General features: G+C 42.5%; 3 protein-coding genes across 3 annotated transcripts in view; all 3 read left to right on the top strand.

The window, feature by feature from the left end:
- The window catches only part of LOC115403191 (potassium voltage-gated channel subfamily H member 7-like), a 39,215-nt gene extending 38,533 nt beyond the window's left edge, over nt 1–682 (top strand). The window contains exon 15 of the mRNA XM_030112023.1: nt 134–682. Coding sequence (XP_029967883.1) covers nt 134–460 — 327 coding nt within the window. The 3' untranslated portion in view covers nt 461–682. The remainder of the gene's footprint in view (nt 1–133) is intronic.
- Nucleotides 683–4,707: 4,025 nt separating this feature from the next.
- ifih1 (interferon induced with helicase C domain 1) lies at nt 4,708–15,964 on the top strand. The gene is made up of 16 exons (XM_030111176.1): nt 4,708–5,223; nt 5,592–5,757; nt 6,388–6,516; nt 6,678–6,728; nt 8,277–8,503; nt 9,004–9,214; nt 10,601–10,818; nt 11,184–11,285; nt 11,382–11,505; nt 11,589–11,804; nt 11,911–12,167; nt 12,252–12,401; nt 14,397–14,558; nt 14,636–14,829; nt 14,929–15,022; nt 15,178–15,964. Exons 1-16 carry the CDS (start codon nt 4,786–4,788, stop codon nt 15,373–15,375), a joined length of 2,937 nt encoding a protein of 978 aa, XP_029967036.1. The 5' UTR covers nt 4,708–4,785; the 3' UTR covers nt 15,376–15,964.
- Nucleotides 15,965–16,408: 444 nt separating this feature from the next.
- Nucleotides 16,409–25,985, top strand: fap (fibroblast activation protein, alpha). Its single transcript, XM_030111177.1, is given in 27 exon segments — nt 16,409–16,711; nt 16,919–17,000; nt 17,257–17,346; nt 17,433–17,527; nt 17,627–17,701; nt 17,814–17,866; nt 17,949–18,021; nt 18,282–18,405; nt 18,515–18,669; nt 20,491–20,588; nt 20,688–20,817; nt 20,929–20,967; nt 21,051–21,149; nt 21,230–21,300; nt 21,384–21,437; nt 21,784–21,908; nt 22,060–22,104; nt 22,782–22,880; nt 23,063–23,132; nt 23,227–23,421; nt 23,520–23,574; nt 23,670–23,769; nt 24,398–24,456; nt 25,140–25,212; nt 25,358–25,431; nt 25,609–25,655; nt 25,657–25,985. Coding segments are annotated over 27 exon segments (2,235 nt in total). The 5' UTR covers nt 16,409–16,708; the 3' UTR covers nt 25,709–25,985.
- The last annotated feature ends 39 nt before the right edge of the window (nt 25,986–26,024 follow it).

Genomic DNA, 26,024 nt, shown 5'->3' with positions numbered 1-26,024 from the left:
CCAAATGGTCAGAAGATAAATACTTAAATGACATATATATATATATATATATAATTGAAAAAAAATCTATTTAATACGGTTTAGAAATGCTTTACTTGCCAAACCTTCTTAGTTCTTTTTCTTTTGGTCACAGGGTCCCAACCATACACTGGAAAGCACCAGTCAGGAACCCAAAGACTCTCTGGCGAGCCTGGCCGGTGCAAACGCCCCCATCAGAGACAGCCTTACAGCATTTCTTGTACAGAGACACACAGAACCGCCGCCGCAGCAGCAGCAGCAGCAGCAGCAGCAGCAGCAGCAGCAGCAGGTTCCAGGCCACCATCAGCAAGCTCTCATTCTTCTTCCCAATGAAACCTCTTCCACCACGTCCTGCTCCTCTTCCCCGTCGCGATCCGACTCCAACCTCCACACCGCTGGACTCCACAGGCCCGTATCAGACCCCGAGTTTCCGAGGCCATAGCTCTTTTTAGCCGGGGTTGCAATGCTGTAATTACTAAGTAGCAGTTTTTTGTTTTTGTTTTTGTTTTTTTATCAGCATGCTGGCACGGACGTCTGTATTGTTAATTTGCAGTGGCTTTGTAATAGAAATAAGATGTTCTTTCATTGTGCATGTGGATAAAACACTGTTCTCTGCTGTCGACGGGAGAATAGGAGAGACATTACACACATTAATAACTGTCAACAGGCAGGATTGAATTTCTAATTGTCATAATTTATTTTCCCTTCATGCGTCCACACGAGGATCAGCGGTTCCCAACGTGGTCTGAGACGAGCGATCGCATGTTGGGTGTGTGATGCTTCTCCCGCTCTAAATAAGATTTGCACATGTCAAACCAACCTGTAATAAGAAGCTTTACAGAATCTGTAGCCAGCCTCCGAACCTGCGGGTTCACCAGTATTTTGGTTTCACTGTAAATTTTAGGTAAATCGGAGATTGTGGAGGGGATGCGCAGCCTTTCTTCGAGGTATTTTCAGGGGCTTCCAGGAATAAAAAGGTTGGGAAATCCTACCCTAACAAATCACGGTGCACTTTTTCAACTGAAACCTTCTGCATGAGGACAGCGCTCCCTCAAAAAATGATATCCTCAGCTTTTTATCTATATCCTTCATCATTTCCAGGGGTGTTGGTTGAAGGTTTGAATTTGTTTCTGACACTAAAGCATCGTAATACCCGGCCAACTCCCATGTTTCACCACCAGACAGGCTCAGAGTGTCTTCTTGTTAGTTTGCTGCTGTTTTGTATTTTTCCCACACAAGCTGGTCACACCAAAGTGGCCCACCGGGGCCAGGAGAACGAGCGCCGCAAAATCTAGTCTGAGTGCAACAATTGCTCCAATTTAAGGCCGACTGACCTACCTCACACCTGACAGGGTTATTCCTGCTGTCGCAATACAGGACGGATGGAAACACCAGGAAGTGCAATGCAGTCCGGGGATCTGAGTGTATACAGCATGCCTGCCAATAATCTAAGAAAGTATTTTAAAAAATTCACGCAAAGCACAGGAAAAGGTTTGCATACCATTTGATAAGTGTGAAGTGCAATTGATCAGGCAGTAGGCAAGGAAAGAGGGAGGTTTAAAGATTGCAAATGCTGTACAGAGGCAACACATTGCTGTTTCTAATGCTGGCAGACTTACAGCCTGTGAGTAAAGAGGGTTTTTTTTTTTTTTTTTTTTTTTTTTTCAGGCAGTTGACCTTTTCACCCTCAGACTTGGAAACAAGGATGCGTTTCATATCCTTCTAACCACATGTCTGAATACCTGCAGTGTGAGGAAGCGATTTTAACACAACAGACGGATGAAAGTGGAGCCTTTTTTTTTTTTTTCCACCATTTGCTGAAATTGTTAGATATCCAGAGACACTGAGGTACCGTCGACTAGATGGGAACACATTCTGACTTTATCGTACTGTGACTAAAATCCTGATATGATTCCGACCACATGAACAACCACTATATCACTAATAGGCTTATTTATGGATGTTTAATCCTGTTCATAATCTAAAGCCTGTGTGGGATACATATACAGATTCTAGCATTTAGAGAGTCTGAGCCTGCATATGAACTGATAAAATGTATTGACTTGCAGCTATTAGCATAATAGGAGATTATTACAAATGTGGCAGATCTATTTTTTCCTTAGTCGTATGCCTGTCTTTCTCTGAAGTGTGACTCAGGGGTTATGGACAATTGCACTGCAATACACAGTATCATGTATAGTTTTCTTCTTTTAAACAATGTGCATTATTACTGCGGCCACTGATGTGCACCTACTGTTCCAGATTAAGCCGACAGAATGCGCCATGCATGCTGGCCAGGCTGGATATCATCGCACGCAGATTTCTTCTGCGGTTTGTCCCGGAGCTCGGCCCCTGGCCAGCAAGTATGATGCAGGCTTTTCTACAAAGCAGTGCATGTGTTTTTTTATACCTGTATATTTACTGTTTTGCACTGCTTATGAACCCAAAGTAGCACATTACAGTATAAAATGATGTCAGCATCTCGTCTCTCCTCGGATGTATTTAGACGGTCTTTTGGCAGAGGTGGGAGTAAAACGGAAGCTCGTACTTGCGCATAAACAGGCTCCAGAGAGGGTCTTGTGCCTATACAAACCATCCAAATGTTCAGTCAGCATCTCTGTGTGTAACTAACAATACATCAATGAAATATTTTGTTTCCCGATACAGTTTTTTTTTTTTTTTGGCAATATACATTTAAAGTACAGGTGTTGTTAGATGGTTTTAGAAAATAAAAACATCACATTGCCAGATGTAAAAATTAAAAAAAAAAAAAAAAAAGTATTTTTTTTAACAGAATGAATTATACGAGAAGTTCTATAGAATAAACAAACAGTAGTGCATTTGCTTGTTTTGAAGCTGTGGGAGCAATAAATGAAAACACAGTTACACTTGAGTCGTCTTGATTTCACTTTTTGAAGTCCGTGTTCTTCGAGGTTGGCCATTGCAGCTTGAGTGTGCATGTTCTCCCTGTGGATTCCTGAGTTTTCTCCAGGGACTCTGGTTTCTCTACCGAGTCCAAAGACGCCCGTTTGAGGTTAACTGATGACTTTAAGTGTGTGATTGTAATTGTGTTAGTTCCCCCTCTGATGGACTGGTGACCTCTCCCAGGTGAACACAGCTCAGATTTACATCAGCTCCCGGTGGCTGAGTGGCTTCTAGTGCTTTTCATAGTAAGAGCATACAGTAAATCAGGTAAGCAGTACATATTGGAGGTTTGAATAAGTCCACATGAATGAATGTAAGTCCTGCAGTTCAAAAACATTTATCGGCACTGTGGCACTGAAAATGTAAGCTCTTATGGTAAACAATAGTTATTAACACCAGAGATTTATGGATTCCATGTATTATTTCCACATGAAGATGCAGTCAGGTTCAAATTAGATGAGATATCGGAACACTTTCCCCCCAAAAAATCAATTGCGAGTGTGAACAGAATAAATTAAAACATCAAGGGATTTGAATAATGGTAGAACAAAGATCAGGTGTTGAAAATATTTCACCGTCCCTTCATGTTAAACGCCCACTTTACACGTGTAAGAAACGCTAATCAATCACAGGCCCAACACAGACAGATAATCAATCATGCACCCATTCTCTCATATAGTCAGTTTAGAGAAATCTGACTTTGAATTGTCTCAGAAAGTCAGAGCAAACCCACACAGGTAAAGAGAGCACTCACACCTTATTCAAAGGACCCTATTCAAAACTAACTTAACTTTTAGTCCTCCCAAGACTTTTATCTCAAAATATTTTGCAACGGGCAGTAATGTTGTAGTGTTGCTGTGAGATGCTGGCAAAGCAGTACAGTGTCACTGATGAGTAATCAGGTTCAGCTTAAGTATTGATTAGTTGGTGGAAGTTGAACAATACTCCGACTGTTAATAGTTTAGTACCAAACTCCCCGCATAAGACATCAGCAGAAATGTCTTGCAAAGATATATTTAGCTTTCATCCTGTAAATGCAGTCTGAAGGTAACACCAGTCAAACCTCTTTCACGGTGCTGTCAGTCGGACTGAGTTAATTTGGTATTAATGAAGTCTTCTTGCTTGAGAAATACTGAGATGGAAAGTGATGAAAGAGTTTCAGTGACTGAATTCATCCATGCAGTTACTGTAAACTTCAATAATGACCTGCAAAAGGTCATATTATGACCTATTGAGTTCACCTACCACAAGGTTTTCTAAAAAAAAAAAATGATGTCACCCAAAGGACTAAAGGTGTGTCTGTAATTTTAATTACAGACAAGCAATATATTTTGAAACTTTGTAATATCCTCAGTAATATAGTAACTTAGATTAAGTCAATGGATATAATTCCATATCATTATATATTATGTAATTTTATATCATATCATTATTCATTATACTACATTACTTAACTTTGTTACACAGCAGGGTCGAGTATTATTCACTTCTTTCATATGAGGGGACATCAAAAGAACAATGTAAAGTAAGTCAGGGCAGAAACTGGTTTTAAGAAACTAAATGTACCTTTTCACTGAGGTTTTTAAAGATTACACAGTATATTCCCCGCCGGGCACGCAGGAGCAGGAGCAGTGTGAAGCTGCAGCTCAGCTCTCATGTGAGCCAATAGTGGCATCAAGCGGTGGATTTAAATGTTGAAGTTTTTTTTATGCAGAAACGAAAGTGAAAGAGTTTCATTTCTCTGAATATTAAACAGGGGGATGACCAATTGTTGGCAGAGCAGTTTAATCGCCGGTATCGTCAGATGATCGTCGGTGTGTTTTATGCGTAAAGCGCGCAGTCATGGCGTCTGACAGCAGCGATGAAATCCGAGAGAGAATCATCGAACTGTTTAAACCGCGGCTGAAAACGCTGATAGAGGTTGATCCGGTCCTGGATCGTACAGACTTCATCGAAGCCGACGAAAAGGAGCAGATCAGGCAGAAATCGAGGACCGACGGGAACCCGGTGGCCGTGGGTCTCCTCCTGGCCGCGGTGGCGCGCCGGCCGCACTCCCCCGGCTGGTTCACGGCCTTTGTGGACGCGCTGAGAAGCGCAGGCTTTTCACATGCTGCCGATTACATTCAGCTGAAACTCCCCAAACCCGAAGAGGAGGCGGAAAACGACAACTGCGCCCAGATTATTAAATTACTCACCCCTACTCTCCAGGACATGAGTACGGATCAGGTGGCGCTGTTCTGTCACTCCAGAAAGATTCTGACTGCTGGAGACTTGGAAAGAGTGAGTACGCAGAGATGTGCGGGTGAAATGTCACACCACAACTGAATTCAGTCAGTTCTTGGCAGAAAAAAACAAGAAAAACAATACAATTACTAGAAAATTACACGTATGACTCTATAGTGTGTGCTTATATGCGTTTTGTTCACGAAATTGTGTATTTACTGCCATATAACACCAGTATCCTGCTAAACTAAACTGACATATATTCCAGTGGCGCCTGTGCTGATGAATGAGTGCTGATGAAGTTTTCATTCTGCATTTCCCATCACTGACCACTAGATGGCAGCCAAACGCGCTCATGTGTCAGACTGGGGAGGACCGCTCCCCTCTGATGGCTTCTCCAGTCCACCAGTCTGTTTCTCTTCCAGGTTCAGGCTGAAACACAGAACAGAGGACCCAGAAGTGGAGCCCGTGAACTTTTAGAAAGAATTGTAAAACGAGAGCCGGGATGGTTTTCCACCTTCGTCCAAATTCTCAGAGAAACTGAACACAGCGTCCTGCTTAACTTGTTTGGAGGGTCAGATGACCCCGAAGGTGACTGACTCATTCTGGATTATTTGCTGATTTAGAAACTTGAAAGATGTGACATTCACAGCTTATCAGCAGCTATTACAATTAGTTATACTTTCATATTTATTTTAGAGGAGAGAATTGTGGCGCAGGATTCCTTTGGGGGAGTGCCAGATATTTTAGGGGGACCTAAAGCTTTGCCTGCTTTTATGTGTCAAAGTTAGACGTGCACATATCTAAGAAAACCATAAAAGGATGAGAAGAGCAGACCTGGGAAGGTCCCCTGATGTGTATTTGCAATAGTAATCCTGCATTAGGACGACAGTAGGAGTTTCCCCTGCATTTCACTTCACTGTATGCAATGGGAAGGTGTAGCAGCAAATGTTGTCATAAAAGCCAATAAATTAATGATCTTGGCTATTTTAAATGCAATAAAGCTAATAATTTAATAACTTGTCAATGCTGTTTAAATATTTTAGTTATTATCACATTATTGACTGATTGGTTGCCGCAGGGGGTCTGTAGTTTTTTCTCAGTGGGAATCGTGGGGTGCTCCAAGAACAAAAATAAGATTGCAACCTGTGATCCAGAAAACTGTATATTTTTGTGATTCTTCAATCATAAAATCTTCTCTTTTTTTTCTTTAACCATCAGAATTCGATGAGAAAAAATCCTTAAAGAAAGACGGACGTGACGGCGATGGAGCGGCGACAGGAGAGAGCTGTGAAAGCCCCACACTGATGGAAATCACTTTCAGTGAAGAGTGCCACGGCGAAGACACAGGTCTGTTGTTTTAATGTGATACTGACTTAAAAACCAGCTCTTGAATTGTAAGTTAAAGATTAGAAATAAAACAAACCTGTCATAAGAGACGGTGTTTCTAACAGTTAGGATGTACTTTCAATTCCAATTTTTTTTCAGCGTTTTCTCTTGTATATTTTCAGACCTCTGTGCAAGCAATGAACTGCCAAACATCCCCGAGCGCCCGCAGCCAGGTGGGTCTGACTCACCTCCTTAATACTAATCCAATAAGTTTGTTGTTGTTTTCCTCCGATAGAACACACACCAGACTGAAATGCCGATCACACAGAGAGAAAGAAAAGATTTCACATCATAGATGTGTAGCTGTGACATAAACACAGTGAAAACTTGCCGCCACTGTGGTGAAACATTTCTCAGGTCCTGCCTGTTAAGACACCAGAGAATAAGTTCCATGTGTGTAGCATGAAGAACCGCACTGAGGTCACGGAGGACACAACAGAGTTCTTCAAATGAAAACCACATGCTGAGTTCTCGGAGGAAATGTAAAGGAAAAGTTTAATTGAAGTCACTGTGGGCTGTTTTCATCCCGTGGAAATCAGGAATTTCAATATGTTTACTGTGATTTCATTACTTTAATGAGGACTCTTGATAATCATTTCCCTCTGCAGTGTCATATAAAGAACATTTTGCAAAACTTTTGCATTAGTTAACACAAAAGGAGGAGGTGACAAACTAAAACTGTGGAAATACAGCTTAAAAAATATCAAATTATCCATTTTTCGTCATTATTATTATCAATATTTGTAGTTAAATTTTACAGTTTGCCTCCGTGGGGATGAGTCTGTGAGCCTGTTTGGTTCCACACATTCAAGCAGAATAAGATTAGCGGGACCCTTCAAGGAGAGTCTCATGCTGAGTCCTCTGTTTACTGTCTTTCTTTAATTATTTGAGTGTGGGAACTTCTGGTAGACGTTACTAGAGGGTCACGGTTCACTTCTCCATTATATCTTTCCATCAGTACACACTCGCACTAACTCACATGAAGCTGTTGGGAACAAAAATGGAGTCTCCGAAGGATGATTAAAAACTGTTTTGGGGCGTTTCGTAGTCATAACAGGAGGAGAATTGTAAACTAAGCGTTGATTGAAACGGGGCATCGGGCAGTGGGGGTAAATCCACAGTGCATGGCGTCTTAAACTTGCCAGCAGGCAATGACTCATTTTTTCCTTCCCATGCCAAGGACAACGCATGACTAAGTTTGACTAATTCAAGTCATGTTAAGTCTCACAGACAGGAACATAAGACTGAAGTGAGCCACATGACATAAACATAAATCTCCACTGGAGTGGAACTCAAAGGTAGGTGTGCACTAAAAAGTACGATATTATAAGTTCCCGTTGACCTTCTTGGTTAAAATGAACCGTGTGGTGCCACTCAGTGTTAGAATTTATAATGCAGTGTTTATATTACCGTTGACAGGATTCTCCATGTGGCTTTGTGTTGGTGGTTTACACTTGTAAATTGTTTTCTTTTTAAAATAACAATGCGTGTGTATGATATATGTTCTTTTGTACAAGTGATTGTTTAGATTTTTCCATAACACCGTTGAAAAGAAGTTTCTTTACAGGAGCAGTCACAAACAATGAATGGAAATGTTTTCTGCTGGTAATGTCTGTAATTGTGGGTTGCTGACATGGACACTGCTTTTGTGTGTTTGCGTGTGTGTGTGTGTGTGTGTGTGTGTGTGTGTGTGTGTGTGTGTGTGTGAACTTCTGCTGCAGATGGAAGTGACTCAGGAGCGGCGGCGGCCCCAAGTCCAGAAAAAGATATTGTTCTTAGAGATTATCAGATGGACGTCGCTAAACCTGCCTTGGAGGGAAAAAACATCATCATATGCCTCCCGACAGGAAGCGGCAAAACCAGAGTCGCAGTTTATATTACCAAAAAACATCTGGAAAGAAGGAGATCGGAGGGAAACCCAGGGAAGGTGGTCGTCCTGGTGAACAAGGTACTACAATTCCATGCCTGGTATACCTGACTTCTGAGTTTGCTGTATTATGATAACCTACTTCTGTCCATTTCAAATCCAAAGCAAACACTGAGTGTATTTGCACATATGGGTCAGCTCACCGCAAATTACATGTCTTGAGGTTTACATATTTCAATGCGCTTTGTGACTATTTGGCACGTGTGTGAACAGCTCTAAACCAAAAAAAGAACCGTTTCGGATGAAAGTTTTTCCAGCTATAAAATAAATGAGCTGTTTTTTTTTTTGTTGTAACCTTGTGATCCTTTGTGAGTAAAACTCCTCACATTCCCTCTTTTTAAACATGTGAACAGCTCACATTCATTACCAAAAGGCTGAATCCTGCATAGTCCCAGAGAGAAAAACCTTCAAAATCTTCGATAACGTAGCCTCAAACACGTCTTCCTTAAACATGTGTGCATTAAGAGCAACTCAAACTGTGACGTTAAACCGTTTGGTTCAGTGTGTTCTGCGGCCCGCAGGTTCCTCTCGTCGAGCAGCATTACAGCGCCGAGTTCCTGCCGTTTCTGAAGAAGAGCTACAGAGTGGAGAGAGTCAGCGGAGACTCGCAGCTCAAAATCTCTTTCACAGAGATCGTGAACAAAAATGACATCATCATCTGCACGGCCCAGATCCTGGAGAACTTCCTGGAGAGGGCCGAGGAGGGGGAGGACGACGGAGTCAAGTTGAGCGGTGTGTGTGTTTTTTTGCAGCATTTCAGAAGAGTCGGTGATCATCAGGCCGGTAGTTTACACTACGTAAAACTAGTGGCAGAAATATGCATTCAGGAATAAACATGATTGCTGAAACCTGCCCAGGCTTAAACTTCAGACTCTGACAGGTTGTGGAACAGAAAGCCACCCAGAGGACTCAGAGCAGCGTCTCCCCCGACACCATCCTGTCAAAGTCTTCAGGCGCCGCCGTCCGCTCCTGTTGGCACTCAGCAGTCCAGGGTGGAATAGCCACCTCGGTGGAACATATGCTGTTTGTTCAAATGCCTGATAGCACGTGCTTTTCTTTTCTTTTTTTTTCTCCTGCTGGTTTCCAGTCCACACGTCTGTTCAAGCCATCAAGGTGTGGCTGATCCGATCCACATGAGAGCCTCTCTCTCTCTCCCACAATGCATCAAGCTGACACTCTCCACACACTCCTCCTCGGGGGGAAACATTCCTACCTGTGAAACATGTGAACAATCATAATGAGCCTCTTAAAGTTAAGGACCGTCAGTCGATTAACGGTTATTTTTGCAGTTCACATTTCTTTTGGGTTTATTTTAACAATATAAAGTAAATATTCCCGAGTGAAATGAGCTGGAGTTGTATCCAAAGTGCTCAACAACCACATGGTCGGCAGGTGTCAGTGTCCATTGCTTTCACAAAATCGGTTTAATTTGAGAAAAACATGCGGACAAGTGCAAAAAAAAAAAAGGGTAATTCCTGCTGAATTAGTGGGTTGCCGTTCCAGTGTGAGAATGTTCTCTCTTCATGCCTGTAGCAGTGGGAGGCACGAGTTCCTGGGAAGAAGAAAAAAAAGGCTATTTTTCATCAGTGGATGACAGAAACAACTGTGTCTAATTCACTTCTCAATGGTCGAACCTTGTCGTGAATGTGAACCCCCCCGTTTGTGAGTGTGTCATGCTTCCATTTCAACATGCCACCAGTAGCGCTTGAACCCTGAAAGCCCCGCGAGGATTGTCCCTGAAGCAGAAATTTCCAGCATATGTTCTGGTGTGGCTTCAGCTGCGGTGTCAAAAGTTCCTAAAATAGTTCTGGTTTATGTGGGTGGATTTAGTTTACAGAGAAATGGTATAATCTGTGAAGGAATCCAACTGTTTGTTAAAGAAACATAAATAAACAACACAAAACTGGCAGTGTTAGGTAAAGAAAACTGCAGTGCTTAAGATTTCAGCTTTCTGTAATACTGTCACAATGAGAAATGAAGAATTATAAATGGTGTTGTTTCATCACAGGAAGCAGTTTTACCAAGACGCTCACATCCTGTGTGCTATTGTTTACTGAAACAAGATAAAGGAGCATGCTGCCTTCTCATTTTCATGCTTTGTCTTTTCTGCCCGAACAGAACTGTCGCTGATCGTGATCGATGAGTGTCACCACACTCAGAAAGGAGAAGTCTACAACCACATCATGATGCGGTACCTGAAGCAGAAGCACAAGAACAGACGGCTGAAGAAGGAGCAGAAGCAGCCTGTGCCCCTCCCTCAGATCCTGGGCCTGACTGCCTCTCCGGGAGTCGGAGGAGCCAAGAAAATGGAGAAAGTCATGGATCACATCCTGAGCGTAAATGCTGTTCTCAATTTTCTTTCTGCACATCTGTGGACAAAAATGTTGGCACATAGTGTGAAACAAAGAAATATTTAGTGAAATCCAAAGCGCAGCCAACGTCAGAGGCAATGGTTTTTAATTCAGCTTTTTTTTTTTTTTTTTTTTTGCACTTTCTCATTTTTTTTCTCCCCCCTCATCAAAATCCTGCCCCAGTTTTTCTGGCTTGGTCATCGCGGATCTTTTTCATCCAGTCAAGCTGTTTCCAATCTTCCACCCAGTCCCTGCGCAGAGCAGCCGTCAAGCCGTAGCTTTCAACTCTCTGCTAGACCTGCGGAAATCGATTATGAACAGTCCTGTGAATCTGTGTGTTTCTCTCATAGATATGTGCAAACCTGGATGCGTCCAAAATCATGACAAGGAGCCTCGGGGATTTCAAAAAGGAACAGAGGAAAAAAATAGAATATGTTGAGGACAGAAAACAGGTACCAGGAGATCATTTTATTCATAAAAACTTCTTCAAAATGCTCTCTGAATGAGGCGGTAAAGTTGGCGTGTGAATCACAAAATGGCTTTTTCAGGATCCTTTCGGTGATGTGATCAAGAAGATCATGACTGCGATTCACAGCCACGCCGACCTGAGTCCAAACTGCGAACTTGGCTCTCAGAACTATGAACAGTGGGTCGTTCAAAATGAGCGTAAAGGTGAGAGCGAAGCCTGCTGCTTCCGCTCCCTTTTCCTTTCTTTCATGAACTTTTCTTCATGAATGTTTCCTCATTTTCTGCAGCTGCAAAAGAAGAAGACCGGAAAGTGCGGATCTGTGCCGACCACCTTCAGCAGTACAGCGAGTGCCTGAACCTCAGCAACACCATCCGCATGAGTGACGCCTTGAGCTTCATCTCCAAATTCTACGAGGAGGAGATGAAGAAGAAAACCTCCCCGGATGAGGAACATGACATCGAAATCACAGAGACAGAGAGATTCCTCTTCCATCTTTTCAGAGGTAGAATAAGATAAAACAAGTATTTTATGTCTGAATGTTCGTGATCTTACTACTAAAACTATTATTTCTCCAAATGTGCTATTTTTGTTTTGCATTTCTCCTGCAGACAACAAGCGGAACCTGGAGGAACTTGCAAAGAATCCAGATTATGAAAATGGCAGCCTCTCGAAACTCAGAACGATTATACTGAAAGAGTTCACCAACAGGGAAGCGGCCCAAGGGATCATTTTCACCAAAACCCGGCGCAGCGCCATGGCTCTGAGTCAGTGGATTCAGGAGAACCCCAAGTTTGCCGACGTGGGCATAAAGTCTGCGTATATCATTGGTGGAGGAGACCAGAGTGTTGTTAAACCAATGACCTCCGTGAGTCCACACCATACGGAGCACTTGACTTTCTGGCGATTTGAATTTTACTGAATGTTGTGTGGGAATTTTCTTGCGATTCAGGCAGAGCAAAAGGATGTGTTGAAGAAATTTGGTAACGGTGACGTCAACCTGCTGATTGCGACGACTGTGGCAGAGGAAGGTCTGGACATCCCCGCCTGCAATTTTGTTATCAGATACGGCCTGGTGACCAATGAGATATCCATGCTTCAGGTCAGTGATGTGAGGGTTAATGCTCTATAGCTATAGGTCTATAGAGCTGTCAGACTCGGTTCATAATAGTTTGATTTTCTTAAAGGTGCATTAAGGAGTTTTTCAACTTTAAAAATACTTATTTTCAATTCAATTCAATTTCAATTCAGCTTTATTTATGAAGTGCCAATTACAACATGGTCGTTTCTAGACACTTTTACAGAGAAACCCAACAGATCCACATGAGCAAGCATAAGCGACTGTGGAAAGGAAAAACTCCCTTTTAATAGGAAGAAACCTTTGCAGAACCAGGCTCAGAGGTGGCGGCTTTCTGCTATACCGGTTGGGGTGAGGGGACAGAAAGAGAAGGTGATAGGACAGATAGTTTCTTGTACCTACATACAATTCATATATAAACACAGGGTACATAGGCTACAAGAAGAACAATCATCAATGACATGTAGTAAAACAATGAAATTACAGTAGTACAATGAAATTGCATTGAAACGAGAGAATGAGCAGAACTGGGAGCCGGTTCCACATGGTAAGAGCCCGGGGTTAAGTAAACGCTTACATCCACTGGGTCCGGGTTACCTCGATTAATCAGTGGAGCAGCTGTTTTGTTTGATGCCCAATTAGAATTGCACCCATTGAATCCAGGCTGTCTCAATAGATCAGCCGCGATTGATGTTCTGTCTGCGATCCCTCAAGCACGGCTCTAGTCCACCTAAGAGACAGCCTCTTCGTCCAGGGTTTTGGTGTTCTGACTTTTTGGTCTCCCACAGTGGAAAGAGAGAGAGAGGGGGGAGAGATCATTTTATTTCCATTGAAGTGGACACAGGTTCACAGATTTATACAATAAATCCACGACTCATTTTCCGAACATCACCTTACAGAACAGTTACATAATAGTTGAGAGAGAGAGAGGACGTGACCCCTAGCTGTAAACTTTATTGAATAGAAAGGTCTTAAGCATCGTCTTAAAAACCGAGACTGTGTCAGCCTCCCTTACAGACACTGGGAGCTGGTTCCACATAACAGGAGCCTGATAGCTAAAGGCTCTACCTCCTGTTCTGCTTTTAGAGAACCTAGGAACCTAGGTTCCACCATAAATATGTTATAAATATTCAATGATGTGTAGAATGTGCCCTGATATATTCATTGTAAGTACCGCTAACAGCGCTAAATTGTCACTTGAAAGTTGCAGTGCCGGTCCGCCACTTTGGGGATGTGACGTAATGCACGCTCCTGCTGGCCTGACTTTTAGCTTTGGTATTGTCCGTCATTACTCCGCCAGATGCTTAGGAAGCAACAACTTAGCCGAAAGTAAGAAAAGACTGGCTTCTAGCACTGCCACAACTCTAGCACAGACCCCACGCAGGCAAAAGAAACTTAATTTTTACTCGAGCGCTATGGACGCAAGTCAAGGGCACGAGCATTTCACTAAGCTGCAGTTATGCCCAAGGCCTGCAGGGACCGTTGTTTCGCATGAAACGTGCAAACTCCTTAATGCACCTTTAAGAATTAATTTACTGTTTAGCCTTTTTTGTCGTTCATTCACTGTTAACTCCGTCAATTGAACTCACACAACTAAATATCACACAGTAAAATGTTATATTTTTTTCAGCTAGCTGGTGCAAAATGAAGTAAAATGCCTGGAAAACCAAAACATTGCACAATTGCAGTATTGTGCAGCATGAACACGCATGTGTTGTTTTTGTTTTTTTTGTTCACTCTCACGGTATCATTTGTAAGCTGAAGCTACATTGAAAGCAGTAAGCTTGGTTTCCCTGCTGCATCCCTGATCTCTTGATTTGGTTCTCAGTGTTGTTATATCCGCTACTCGCACTTTAACAGTGTGATCTCCAGTGAACTGAAACAAGTTGCTCTTACTGAAAAACAAAATGTTATGTTTTCTTTGTCATTCTTGCATTTTACAGTGTCATGTGAAGCCAAAGCCTTATGGTGGGAGTTTGACTTGATTGTTGCTCATCATTGACTCATTGTATTTTGCAGGCAATGGGCAGAGGCAGAGCTGAAGACAGCAGTTACACCCTGATTGACGTGAAGAACTCCGGAGTGGCTGAAAGAGAGTTTGTGAATGAATACCGCTGCACCATGATGGACAAAGCCATTATCAAAATCAGAGCTCTTGATCAGGAGGAGTATGACAGAAAAGTAAGTTCACTCATTATTTTACATGTTTATCTTCTGCTGAAATTCAGTTTTGATCACATTTCTGTTCTCTTCTTCAGATCACAGAGTTTCAGATTCAGGCTATACTGGAGGAGAAAGTGAGGCTGACAAAGCAGAAGCAGAACAGAATAAAAAATGAGAGTCCAGCTAATGTGCTGCTTCGATGCCGCGGCTGCAACCAGCATGTCTGCAGCGGCGAGGACGTCCAGATCATCGAAAAGATGCACAGGGTCAACGTTGCACCAGAGTTCAAGTATGGATTGTGATTTATAAACGCTTTTAAACCTTTATGTGAACAGATGCCTCGCCTGTAACTATACGCCGATGATGTGTTATTCTTTGTGCCTCACAGGGAACTCTTCATTCGGAGAGAAAACACTTCTCTTCAGGAACGACTTCTCGATTATGAGACCAATGGCTACATTGCATGCAAAGCCTGTGGGGAGGTAAATTAAAATTAAGGCCTTTAAATGTTTGTGTCAGTGCTCTCAAGTCACAGCGAGAAGGTTGTCACTTCAAATACTGAAGTTGCTTCCAAAATGTTTCGTAAATGCATCAGTCTCTCATTTGTTGCCCTTTAATGTGTTGCTTCTTTTTTCAGAGATGGGGGTCGATGATGATGTACAAGGGGATCGAGTGCCCCTGCCTCCACGTGAAAAACTTTGTGGTGAATATCAGTGGAAAGAATATCAGCAAATGCATGAAGTGGAGCGAAGTCCCCATCAAGTTCCGTGCATTCAACTACATAGACCATGCAAGCCAGGTGGCTGAGAGCTCAGACGATGAGGAAACTGCGTAAATAAGAGCTCGAGTCGATGATCATGCACCTTACTTAATTTCTATGGCAGTCTTTGGGGTTTCTCTTAGCATGAACTTATAGCACCACAATAGCACAGCTTGACTTGTCCAGTAAAGTAAAAGCACAAAAATCTTCCGTCAAAGCAGCCATAAATGTTTTCTTTGTTCTGAAAACCTTTCTTTATTTTTTTTTTTTACAAAACCTAACATGAACAACCTGATATGTCTTTAATCTGAATCTCTTTGCTAAACTGTTAATCTTAAGATTGCCCCAAAATCATGCAGCATTCATCATGCACATTTTCTAAATCAACCAAGAGCACTTCTTTTCCACACCACTGCACAAGCACTTATGGTGGATCATTTGAGTCCTAAATTGTTGAGACGACTGGAAGCACTTTATGCTGGTTTTTATGGTTCTTATTTTGAATGTTAGAATTTTCTTGTCAAAGGTGTTGCAGAGGGAATGAGCGTTCAATCCAGAGATATAGAGTTGATATTCTTTGCCTTAAACACCCTGAATATGCCTGTCTTGTATCATGGGTGTGAATGATTGATTTCAAATAAAGCTGAAATATTTTCAAAATGTGCTTCCTGATATATTTTTTTCCATCAAAGCCTCTGGAGACAGGAGCCGGTGAGCCATTGGAGCCCCTCTGAGCCCACCTGTCAACACAGACAGGTGCTGTTGGTTCTCCATGTAACGCATCCACTTAGTGACTCTCTTCTTTTGAGACAGTCCGTGCTGCTATTTTTAGAAAGTTACTGTTTCCGCATAGATGGATTACCTGTGTGACCAGATCGCCTGGGACAATCACAAGTTTGTCAAATTAAAGTAAAAAAGCAAAATTATATTTTGAATGTTTTTTTTTCCAATACTTCTCAGTATATGAGAGTCACAAACGAATATATTGAATTGAAAAGTGACATAGATCATTTCTTTATCAAAATATGTGTACTTAATTGGTAAAGTGAGCCAACTTCCCTGCGTCTGTTGCGCGCAGGATTTGCGCGCCGGCAGCTGGAAAGCCACAGTTACTTCCTAGTACCAGGAGAAGTTGTGCGCTCTCGGGGAAAGTTGCTGAGCGGACTTTCAGGGAGGCATCTCTCCCCCGTCCGCCGCCGGGCTCAGGAATGTGCAGCAGAGACCTCGACTGAAGCAGGACGGAGCCGCGTTCCTCCAGCTCGCCGCTGGATTCAGTCTGAAGGCGTCGCCGCGGCCGCTGCGCAACGGGAGTAATGTTCGCCAGGCTGCGCGCCCAGGACGACACTTTGAAGCGATCTTCTGAGGATTATTGAGCCGCCGACTGCTCGAGGGCGACATCCTCTGCATCATGGTCAGTAAACGATCCGTTAAAGACTTTAAAACATCAAGAAATACATGTAAAAAAAACCGAGAACTGTCTACTTTGAGTGCGTAAAGTTGGCTTGTCAGACAGAAAAGAGTTACTTCGAAGTGTGCGTGTGTGTGTGTGTGTGTGTGTGTGTGTGTGTGTGTGTGTGTGTGTGTGTGTGTGTGTGTGTGTGTGTGTGTCCTTTCACAGAGGTGCAACAAGGTGCTGTGGGCGTTGTTGGGAGCGGCCGTCATCATCACCTTAATAACGATCCCTGCAGTTTATTACAGCAGTAAGTCACAGCTCTGCTCCACAGAGAAGTGCTGGATGGGGAAACCCAAAAGCAGCTCGTTGTGTCGCAACTGCGATGCAAATCCTGCTTTTGGATCACCTCCTTTCTGTTAAAAGTGTGCAGATCAAAACTGCTGTCAGAGGAATGGCATGTTGCTGAAGGTCAGAGTCATTAAAACAGGCCTGGATCAGCAGTTTTGGTTCAAAAAGAGGAGAAAAAAACCCACCTAATTAATGCAGCATGTACATCTTTTCAGAGTCTGGAGTAACCAAAAGGCCTTTCACTCTTGACGATTACTTCAATGACACCATCAGATGGAGATCCTACTATTTGCACTGGATATCAGGTTTCACTTCTCCTTTGCTGAGTTGATGGTTCTTCATCAGAATCCATACTGTACAAAAAAACAAGTCTTTTTTTCTACTTCTGCAGATAAGGAGTATTTGCATAAAACAAGAGAAGGGGATGTCTTTCTCCACAACGTCGAGACAAAGGAGGAGTCACTATATTTGAACAGTTCAATCTTTGTAAAAGACATTATATATATCTTAAAATATGATCATTTTGTGGCAAAAAAAGCAAAATGATAGATATTTTAAATATTCTTTTCCCGCTTTTCATTTCAGGAACAAGTGGATGCCAGTGTTTACCTTTTGTCAGCTGATTATAAATACGTGGCTTTAGAGGGCAACGCCACAAAGGTGAGACGCCACTGAGTGATACTCGGCCCAATCCAAATATCTATTTCAACATGTGGTTGCTTTCTTGAATATAAACCGGTGTGAGACAATGTTTGTGTTTGAAACTCTCCAGAAATGGAGGCACTCGTACACAGCCTCATACTCCATCTATGACAGAGAAGCCTCGTAAGTAACACACGCTCCGAGAGAGATGTGACACTTCACACGTCTGCTAATCGCTCAATTTGTTCCTCATATTTCCTTGCAGGAAGTTTGTCACGACTGTGAATCTTCCCCATGAGGTGCAGTACTTTACCTGGGCACCAGCAGGAAACAAATATGTGAGCTTACACTGTTTTTTTCATGTTTCCGATATTCAGCTAAATCCATTTTAACAGAACTCCACTTGGGCTGATTACTTGTAAACATTAATTCTGTCTGGTTTCATGCAATCAGTTCAAGTTTATCCAGGGGGAACAGTCCCAACACATACAGCCAAATGCTGAATTGCTTATAAATGAATTTAAGTGTGGCGAAGCGGTGTTGAAGATGAACATTTGGTCAGTCTGTGTGTGAGCATCTGTATTTGTATATCTTCCAGGCCTTTGTATACGACTACAACATTTTTTTAATGGTCAATGCCACTGATTCTGGAGCTGTTCAGTTGACAACCAACGGCAAGAAGAACGAGATTCTTAACGGCGTCCCTGATTGGGTGTACGAGGGTGAGCATCCAGCACTTAAGGCTCTCAGGTTCACAGTTGTATATCTGTTAAAAAAAAAAAAAAAAAAAAAAAAAAGCATTTAACTTTCTGTTATTATTGCATATCACAGAGGAAGTCTTTGCATCGAATGCGGCCGTTTGGTGGTCCCCGACTGGAAAATACCTGGCCTATGCGGAGTTTAATGACACAGAAGTGCAGAAAGTGGAATACACATGGTTTGGATCGGAGCAGTATCCTGAGACGGTGGCCGTTCCCTACCCGAAGGTAGGCAGAGTTTAAAGTTCAGGAAAGATCCAGGCCGGGAGGTTAGAGTTAATGGCCCTCGTTTATCAAACGATCTTTCAAACGGGGGTATATCTGAGCGGTGAGCTCATCGTACGACGGGGCTCGCGTGGCATTACAGAAACTTCCGTACCTCGCCGATCTCAGCATTTGAGTGATCAGGTGTTGATAAATGCGGCGGCTGAATTTGATCGTCATTAACAGTGTTACGCCCTGAAATATTCACACTTCTGAAGCCACGCCCAGTGAGGTCAAACACGGAAAAGGAGCGATTTTGGCGAAAAAAGAAACTTTTGGGAGCTGGAAATGGATCCTCTCAGGTCTGAGGTGAAGGTAAATCAGGAGGAGCTCTTTGGAAGAATAAAAACTGAAATTAAAGGGAAAAACGCCGTCTGGAGGAACCTCGATGAGCAGCGTCGCCTGGACGAACGGACACCAGCTGAGGTCTGAACAGATTATAGATCCGTTAATTTAATTTAACCCTGATATTACAAATAATGAGGCTGATTCATGTTGTACAGCTCAGAGTTTTATTGTTTTGTTTATGTCTCAGAGTCGGACAGCACGGGGAAGGTGGGGGGGGGGGGGGGGGGGGGGGTGGGGGCAGTGTTGATTTTCCCACAGGTCTGCACATACATATGTGCATACTGTACTGAATCTATATGGTCTATTATTACCAGGACAACAAGCACACAATTCATTTCATATGCACATGAAAATCAGTTGTGCAACCAATATCAATCACAATATCATACCCCCTTTAAATAAATATCTTCTCTACTCACCACTTAGTGGAGCTGCAGTCGACGCTTCTCAGAGTTGAACCTCTTCATCACTGCTTTCTTCCATTCAGTAGCAAATCTTTTAGTTAGGTCTCTTTCAAAGGCCAGCTGCACCAAATGTGCTTTTCGTTGGTGCAGCATGCTCAATCTATTGTCTGAGAGAACACTTTTTAAAGTAGAAAAAGAATTCTCACACATGGCTGTTGATGCTCCAAACGTCAGAGCATGTTTAAAGGCTGTCATCACACTGAATGAATGAACATGAATCAGCCTCATTATTTGTAATATCAGGGTTTAATTAAATTAACGGATCTATAATCTGTTCAGACCTCAGCCGGTGTCCGTTCGTCCAGGCGACGCTGCTCACCGCTGCTGCGAGGTTCCTCCAGACAACGTTTTTCCCTTTAATTTCAGTTTTTATTCTTCCAAATAAAGAGCTCCTCCTGATTTACGTTCACCTCAGACCTGAGAGGATCCATTTCCAGCTCCCAAAAGTTTCTTTTTTCGCCAAAATCGCTCCTTTTCTGTGTTTGACCTCACTGGGCGCGGCTTCAGAACTGTGAATATTTCCGGGCATAACATTGTTAATGACGATCAAATTCAACCGCCGCATTGATCAACACCCGATCACTCAAACGCTGAGATCGGCGAGGTACGGACGTTTCTGTAAAGCCACGCGAGCCCCGTCGTACGATGAGCTCACCGCTCAGATATAAACCCGTTTGAAAGATCGTTTGATAAATGAGGGCCAATTGTGTTATTGCAGTATAAATTACAAAAATCTGAATTCTTTTGAAAAGTTCATTTTTGTTCATCATTTTTGTTTTATTTATATTAATATTTGTAAGTTTTCTTTTTACAAATGAACAGAAATATTCACAATTCCATGTTCTTAGAGCTTATGAGGCACAAAAATCAACAATTTTGTTTTTAATTTTCTCCGTTCCCATTGTAATCACTATAAATCATGTTTTTTCACTCTGTTTTTCTATGAATAACTCCACATGTGGGTTTGTGACAGGCTGGATCCTCCCTCACCAAGGTGAAGCTGTATGTGCTCGACACCACAAGTCCATTCAACCGTACGCGAGTGAAACCCCCCGCCTCAGTTTCATCTGGGTAGAATCTCTCTCTTTTTTTTATTTTTTTAAACGACAGCGATATGTTGGCACCCGGCTTCATTTGGAATCCTTGTCACTTTGCGTTGCCTTTCCCCAGTGAGTACATCTTGTGCTCAGTGACCTGGGCCACGGACGGACGCGTCGCTGTGCAGTGGCTCACCAGAAAACAGAATCATCTGGTTGTACAGATCTATGACTTTGACGGGAACAGCTGGACAGAAAAACAGGTCTCTGTCGCTTCTCTGATTATCTGTTTGTTCAGGAAGTCGTGACTCGTCCCGAGTTCATGTTTCTTCTGATGGTAATTAACCAAAAGTCATATTTGTGTGTCTTTGCAGAAATTCGAGCAGACAAGCAAGACGGGCTGGATCGGCCATGTAAGATTTACCACTGCCAAGTTTTTATATTTGTTTTCTTCTGATTTGATGTATGTTGATAAATACGTCCTTTTGTCCTCCAGTACATGCCGTTGCCTATTTTCTTTGCTGAAGATGATCTCAGTTTCTACAAAGTGATGAGTGACGCTAAGGGCTACAAGCATATTCATCACGTGAAAGACGTAAGTGTCCTTTAAACACGTTAAGATATGTTCCCGGAGTCTTCGGTGTGAAGTGGCTCACAGATGACTTCTTCCGAAAGGGCATTGCGACACCTATAACCTCCGGGAAGTGGGAAGTCATCTACATCAGCAAATTAACTAACGTTGCTATGTGAGTCAATGAATCCAGAGTTTGCTCTTAAAATGTGGTGAAACATAGAGCAGAAATGACTTGTGGGAAATGTTTTTCATCAGATATTTCGTGAGTAACGAGTACAAAGGAATCCCAGTGCAAAGAAACCTCTACAAGTAAGAACCGCTGTTCGTCCGTGTGACTTAAATGGAAATGAATGGTGGGTGTACCTTTTTATTTGTCTTCACTGTGCAGCTTCGCTGTGCAAAAAAGCTCCGTCCTTATCAGTGTGGAGTTTGAATGTTCTTCCTGTGCATGTGTGGGTTTTTTCTGGGTACTTTGATGCCCTTCTCCAGTCCAGAAAACCTGCGCTCGAGGCTTATGAGATTAAATTGTGCCTAATGCAATGTAATGCAATGGAAATGTACAGCTGGGCCTGGCTGGTAGGTTTCCATGCTGCCCGCTCTTGTGTCATCCAAAGAAGTTGTTGACTTTACTTTTCTGCCGTTTTTTTCTCCACAGGGTAATGATTGGAAGCAGCCCTTCTGCCACTCAGTGCCTCACCTGCGACCGGAACAAGGACCGGTGTCTCTACAACTCAGGTTACTTGAGTGTTGACGCCTCTTACTACCGGATGGACTGCTATGGTCAGTTACTCACATTTTCCTTTGAGCAATAACTCACCCATGCAGCCATATAATTGATGGAGGGTCGGGCGGGCGGGGGTGGGGTGGGGGCGACTGTCGGTGCTCAATGATCGGAGACACTGAGACGTTGTACTATTTCTGTTCTGACCAGGGCCTGGACTGCCTCTCTACACTCTCATGGATAGAAACGGCTCAGGTGCTGACTACACATGTTCACAGGTTCAACACATTACTCCAGCGTCACCGTCTATTTATCACCTTTCAGTTAACTTTACAGTGAAATGAGAAATAAAAAGCTCTTCAGTTACTCCTGACTCATGAATCTCCAGTGGAGCAGCAGTTTAAAAAGTGAAGCTTTAGCGTTCGATAACGCGGAAAATAAACAGACATTTATTTCTCAAAGCTAAAATATATCTGGAATTGATATGAAATCTGATTCCTGCTCTGGAAACACTGAAAACATTTTTCATTTTGCAAAGCTGTAATGAGAGGAGTTTTTAATTCATGTGAAAATCCATATCTCTGATTAGAATGAGATGTATTTTCACTCGGTTTACTCTAAGGTGCAGTCGATGGATATATTCAAAGATTATATGAGCTCCAGGTCAGCGTAAGTGTTTTTTTAATAGTGTCAACTCATGTGTGGTTTTAGTTACAAGGTGTGTGTTGGCAGTGATCCTGTCCCATTTAAAGTAGCCAGGCTGGTCCAGCCGGTGATCGTCACTGACACAGATCAGAAAAATGTTTCTCAGACTTCAACAACAAACACAATGCAACATTTTATACACTCTGAAATATGGAAATGATCACTTTTATTCTTGCCTTTTTGAATACCATTTCCAGTTGTAATGTAATCATTCTTTTGTTTCTCAGAGCTTGCCGTTCTTGAAGACAACAGTGGCCTGGCGAACATACTGTCAGAGTTCCAGATGCCAACAATACAACACGGGACGCTGAAGATCGCAGGATTTGGTGAGACAGTGCATCCATATGGCTGAAAAGATACAAAAATACTCTTCTGGAAATATCAAACCGTTCATCTGTCTTCTTACTGCTTTATCCAACAAAGGGCTTAGTTTTTTATTGATGATTCACATTTTAATTGTCTCATCAGAGGTGATACCAGCTAATAAATCACTTCCTGTCACCAACAGATCTCTGGTATGAAATGATGCTGCCGCCAAATTTCAAGAAGACAAAAAAGTACCCTCTCCTCATCGACGTGTGAGTGGACGCTCGTCCTCGCCGCTCCTTCTAGGTCAGACTGAAACATGAGGGTTTGATGGGGTTTTTTGCTGTGGCCGTGTCCTGGTTGCAGGTACGCCGGCCCCTGCAGTCAGAGCGTGGAGTATCGCTTCAAACTGAACTGGGGCACCTACCTCGCCAGCTCGCACGGGATCATCGTCGCCAGTTTCGACGGGAGGGGAAGCGGTTACCAGGGCGACGACATATTGCACGCAATCTACAAGCGCCTTGGCTCGTTCGAAGTGGAGGATCAGATCGCAGCTGTCAGGTAAAAGGAGCCCGGACCTTCAGTCCCATGAGTCGTATTTACAACGTTTGATGCTTTGTGTTCTCTTTTCCAGATAATAATTGATCTGTGTGTTACAGGAAATTTATTGACATGGGATTTATTGATAAAGACAGAATTGCCATATGGGGCTGGGTAAGTTATGTTAATGTCTCTTGTTAATTATTATAATTATTATTATTATTATTATTTGCTTGTGCTCAATAAATGTGCCTTTATTTGACCTCCAGTCTTACGGCGGGTATGTTGCTTCCATGGCCCTGGGAGCTGGAACCGGACTCTTCAAGTGTGGGATGGCAGTGGCGCCAGTAGCCAAGTGGGAATATTATGGTGGGTGTACACACACACACACACACACACACACACACACAAAGGACATACCAACCTGAAGCACATAATCCCGTAGGCCGCTCTGAGAGCACTTTATTGTTTTCTGTACATCAGGAACCAGTGTGCCGGATTTCGAGGACGTGGAATCTGGTTCCCAAACCGATGCCTTCATTAGTGTATAACTACATGAAACGTGTGTAGTTTGAATCATCAGTTTTCTTTATCAGACATTCTATATACCCATGCTTTCATCTTTTTGCGCAACAGTAAACGCTGCTCCGCAATGCTAGAAAGTGGCGTCAACATCAAAGTTAGGCTGCAACGGTGAACCTGTGAAAATGCGGCTGGAGGCTGAAAAAAGATTCCCTGAGAAAAGGCAGACTTTTGCCAGCATAAATCCACGGAGAAACGCTGCAGCAGATGGGATTTCAGATCTGGCAGCATATGTGCCAAAAAAAAAGCTCAGATCAGGTCATTTGTCAGATTTCATGTCAACAATCGATAAGAAAAAACATTTTTATGAACTGATACTAAATGAATTTAATGTTTTATGTTTTTCTGCATTCATTATTTCCACTTTTTTGTCTGCGAGTGTAAACTGCAGTATTAACTGGCTTTTCTCTTGCAGATGCTGTGTACACTGAGCGCTACATGGGCACGCCCTCAGAGAATTCAGAGTGGTACAAAGTAAATATCACAAAACTCAACTCTCTTTGTTTTTGAATCAGTCATAATTTCTAATGTGAGCTTTATGTAGTAACATTGCATTCCGCACATGTTGCAAATAGTCACAATATAATATAAAACAAATGCTCTTACATTTTGTCATAACCTCTTGCATAATTCAGTTTTCATTAAAGGAAGTGGTAGTTCAGTAGCGTGTTTGCGTTGAGTGATAAAATCCAAAAAGATCATTGTCAGTCATGGAAATTAATATACATAAAGATTTCCAGTATATAATACAGAACACTACATAAAGTAATGTCACACAACAAATCATACCTATAAAATTCATTCATTATTACTGTCACGTTCGTTACCCTCTCAATGATGCTGAGCCGATCAGGAGCCACAGATCAACATTTAGACCGTTTTGTCTTCCTGAAGTGTTTAAAGCTTCTGAGTGAAAAACAGCAGCATAAAGCAGAACAGGACACTCATCTGCTGTGAACTGATCACACTCCACACCAGCAGTTCAGTTTTAATTTGCTAAAACTACTTATCAAGTAGCTTCTTCCCTCAACTAACATGCACCAGTTTAATACAAAATGTGAGACAATTCATTAATATAACAATGTATAGATTTTGTGGAGTTTTTGTGCAGTTTGGTGTCACACAGCTGTGTTTTCTTCACGTTTCTATTTCCTCAGAACTCCTCAGTGACCCCCAGAGCGAAGAACTTCAAGACGGTGGACTACCTGCTGGTCCACGGCACGGCAGATGGTACGTCCAGCCGCTTCTTTCACTCCTTTTTTTTCCGTTTGCGGTGAGACGTGCACATGGTGCTTCCAGGTGACGGGGCCCCGGCTCTGTTTGCCTCGGTGAAAAGCTGTGATGTTGAGTCACGTATGACCGTCTCTCCTTGTAGACAATGTCCATTTCCAGCAGGCCGCACAGATCTCCAAAGCTCTCGTGGACGAGCAAGTGGGCTTTGAGACGATGGTAAATATTGACCCGGGGAATGGGGGCTAATATTGGCCGTGGCGGTGTTGGTTTAATGAAGGCTTCAGGTGGAAAAGAAGCAACCTGCCGTGCGGTAATATGCACAGAATTGGTTGCGTGCGTGTGATTGGAGATTGGTATCATTTCATGGAATTGATGGGTTGCTTCTGTTTGCAGTGGTACACCGACAAGAACCATAACCTGGGAGGACCAGCCCACTATCATATACACCCTCATGAGTCACTTTCTGCAGAAATGCCTCGTTGATCCCAAATAGCTGTGACCAATGTGATCAAAATGATTGTGAATATTATTAGTTTTTTAAAGTTTTTTTTAGCTTTTATATGTATTGGGTTTTTTTTTATTTGCAATGGATGTAAAACTGCTCATTTATGATTAAGTTACAAAACATTTGTCAAAAAAAAAAGTATTTCACAAAAGCATGCATGTAGGTGAACCCTATTTCTGTAAGTATGAGAACAAACAATTAAATTGCACAGCACCAATTTGATGTGAAGTATTGTCATTTGTGTTGCTGTAATGTTCTTGCAAAGGTGAATAAACGTTTGATATTTTAGAGAATGTTGTCATTT

The sequence above is a fragment of the Salarias fasciatus genome, chromosome 16 (assembly GCF_902148845.1).
Source record: "Salarias fasciatus chromosome 16, fSalaFa1.1, whole genome shotgun sequence".
NCBI lineage: Eukaryota > Metazoa > Chordata > Actinopteri > Blenniiformes > Blenniidae > Salarias > Salarias fasciatus.
The sequence above is the reverse complement of the archived record's forward strand: the minus strand, read 5'-3'. Positions and strand labels throughout refer to the sequence as shown.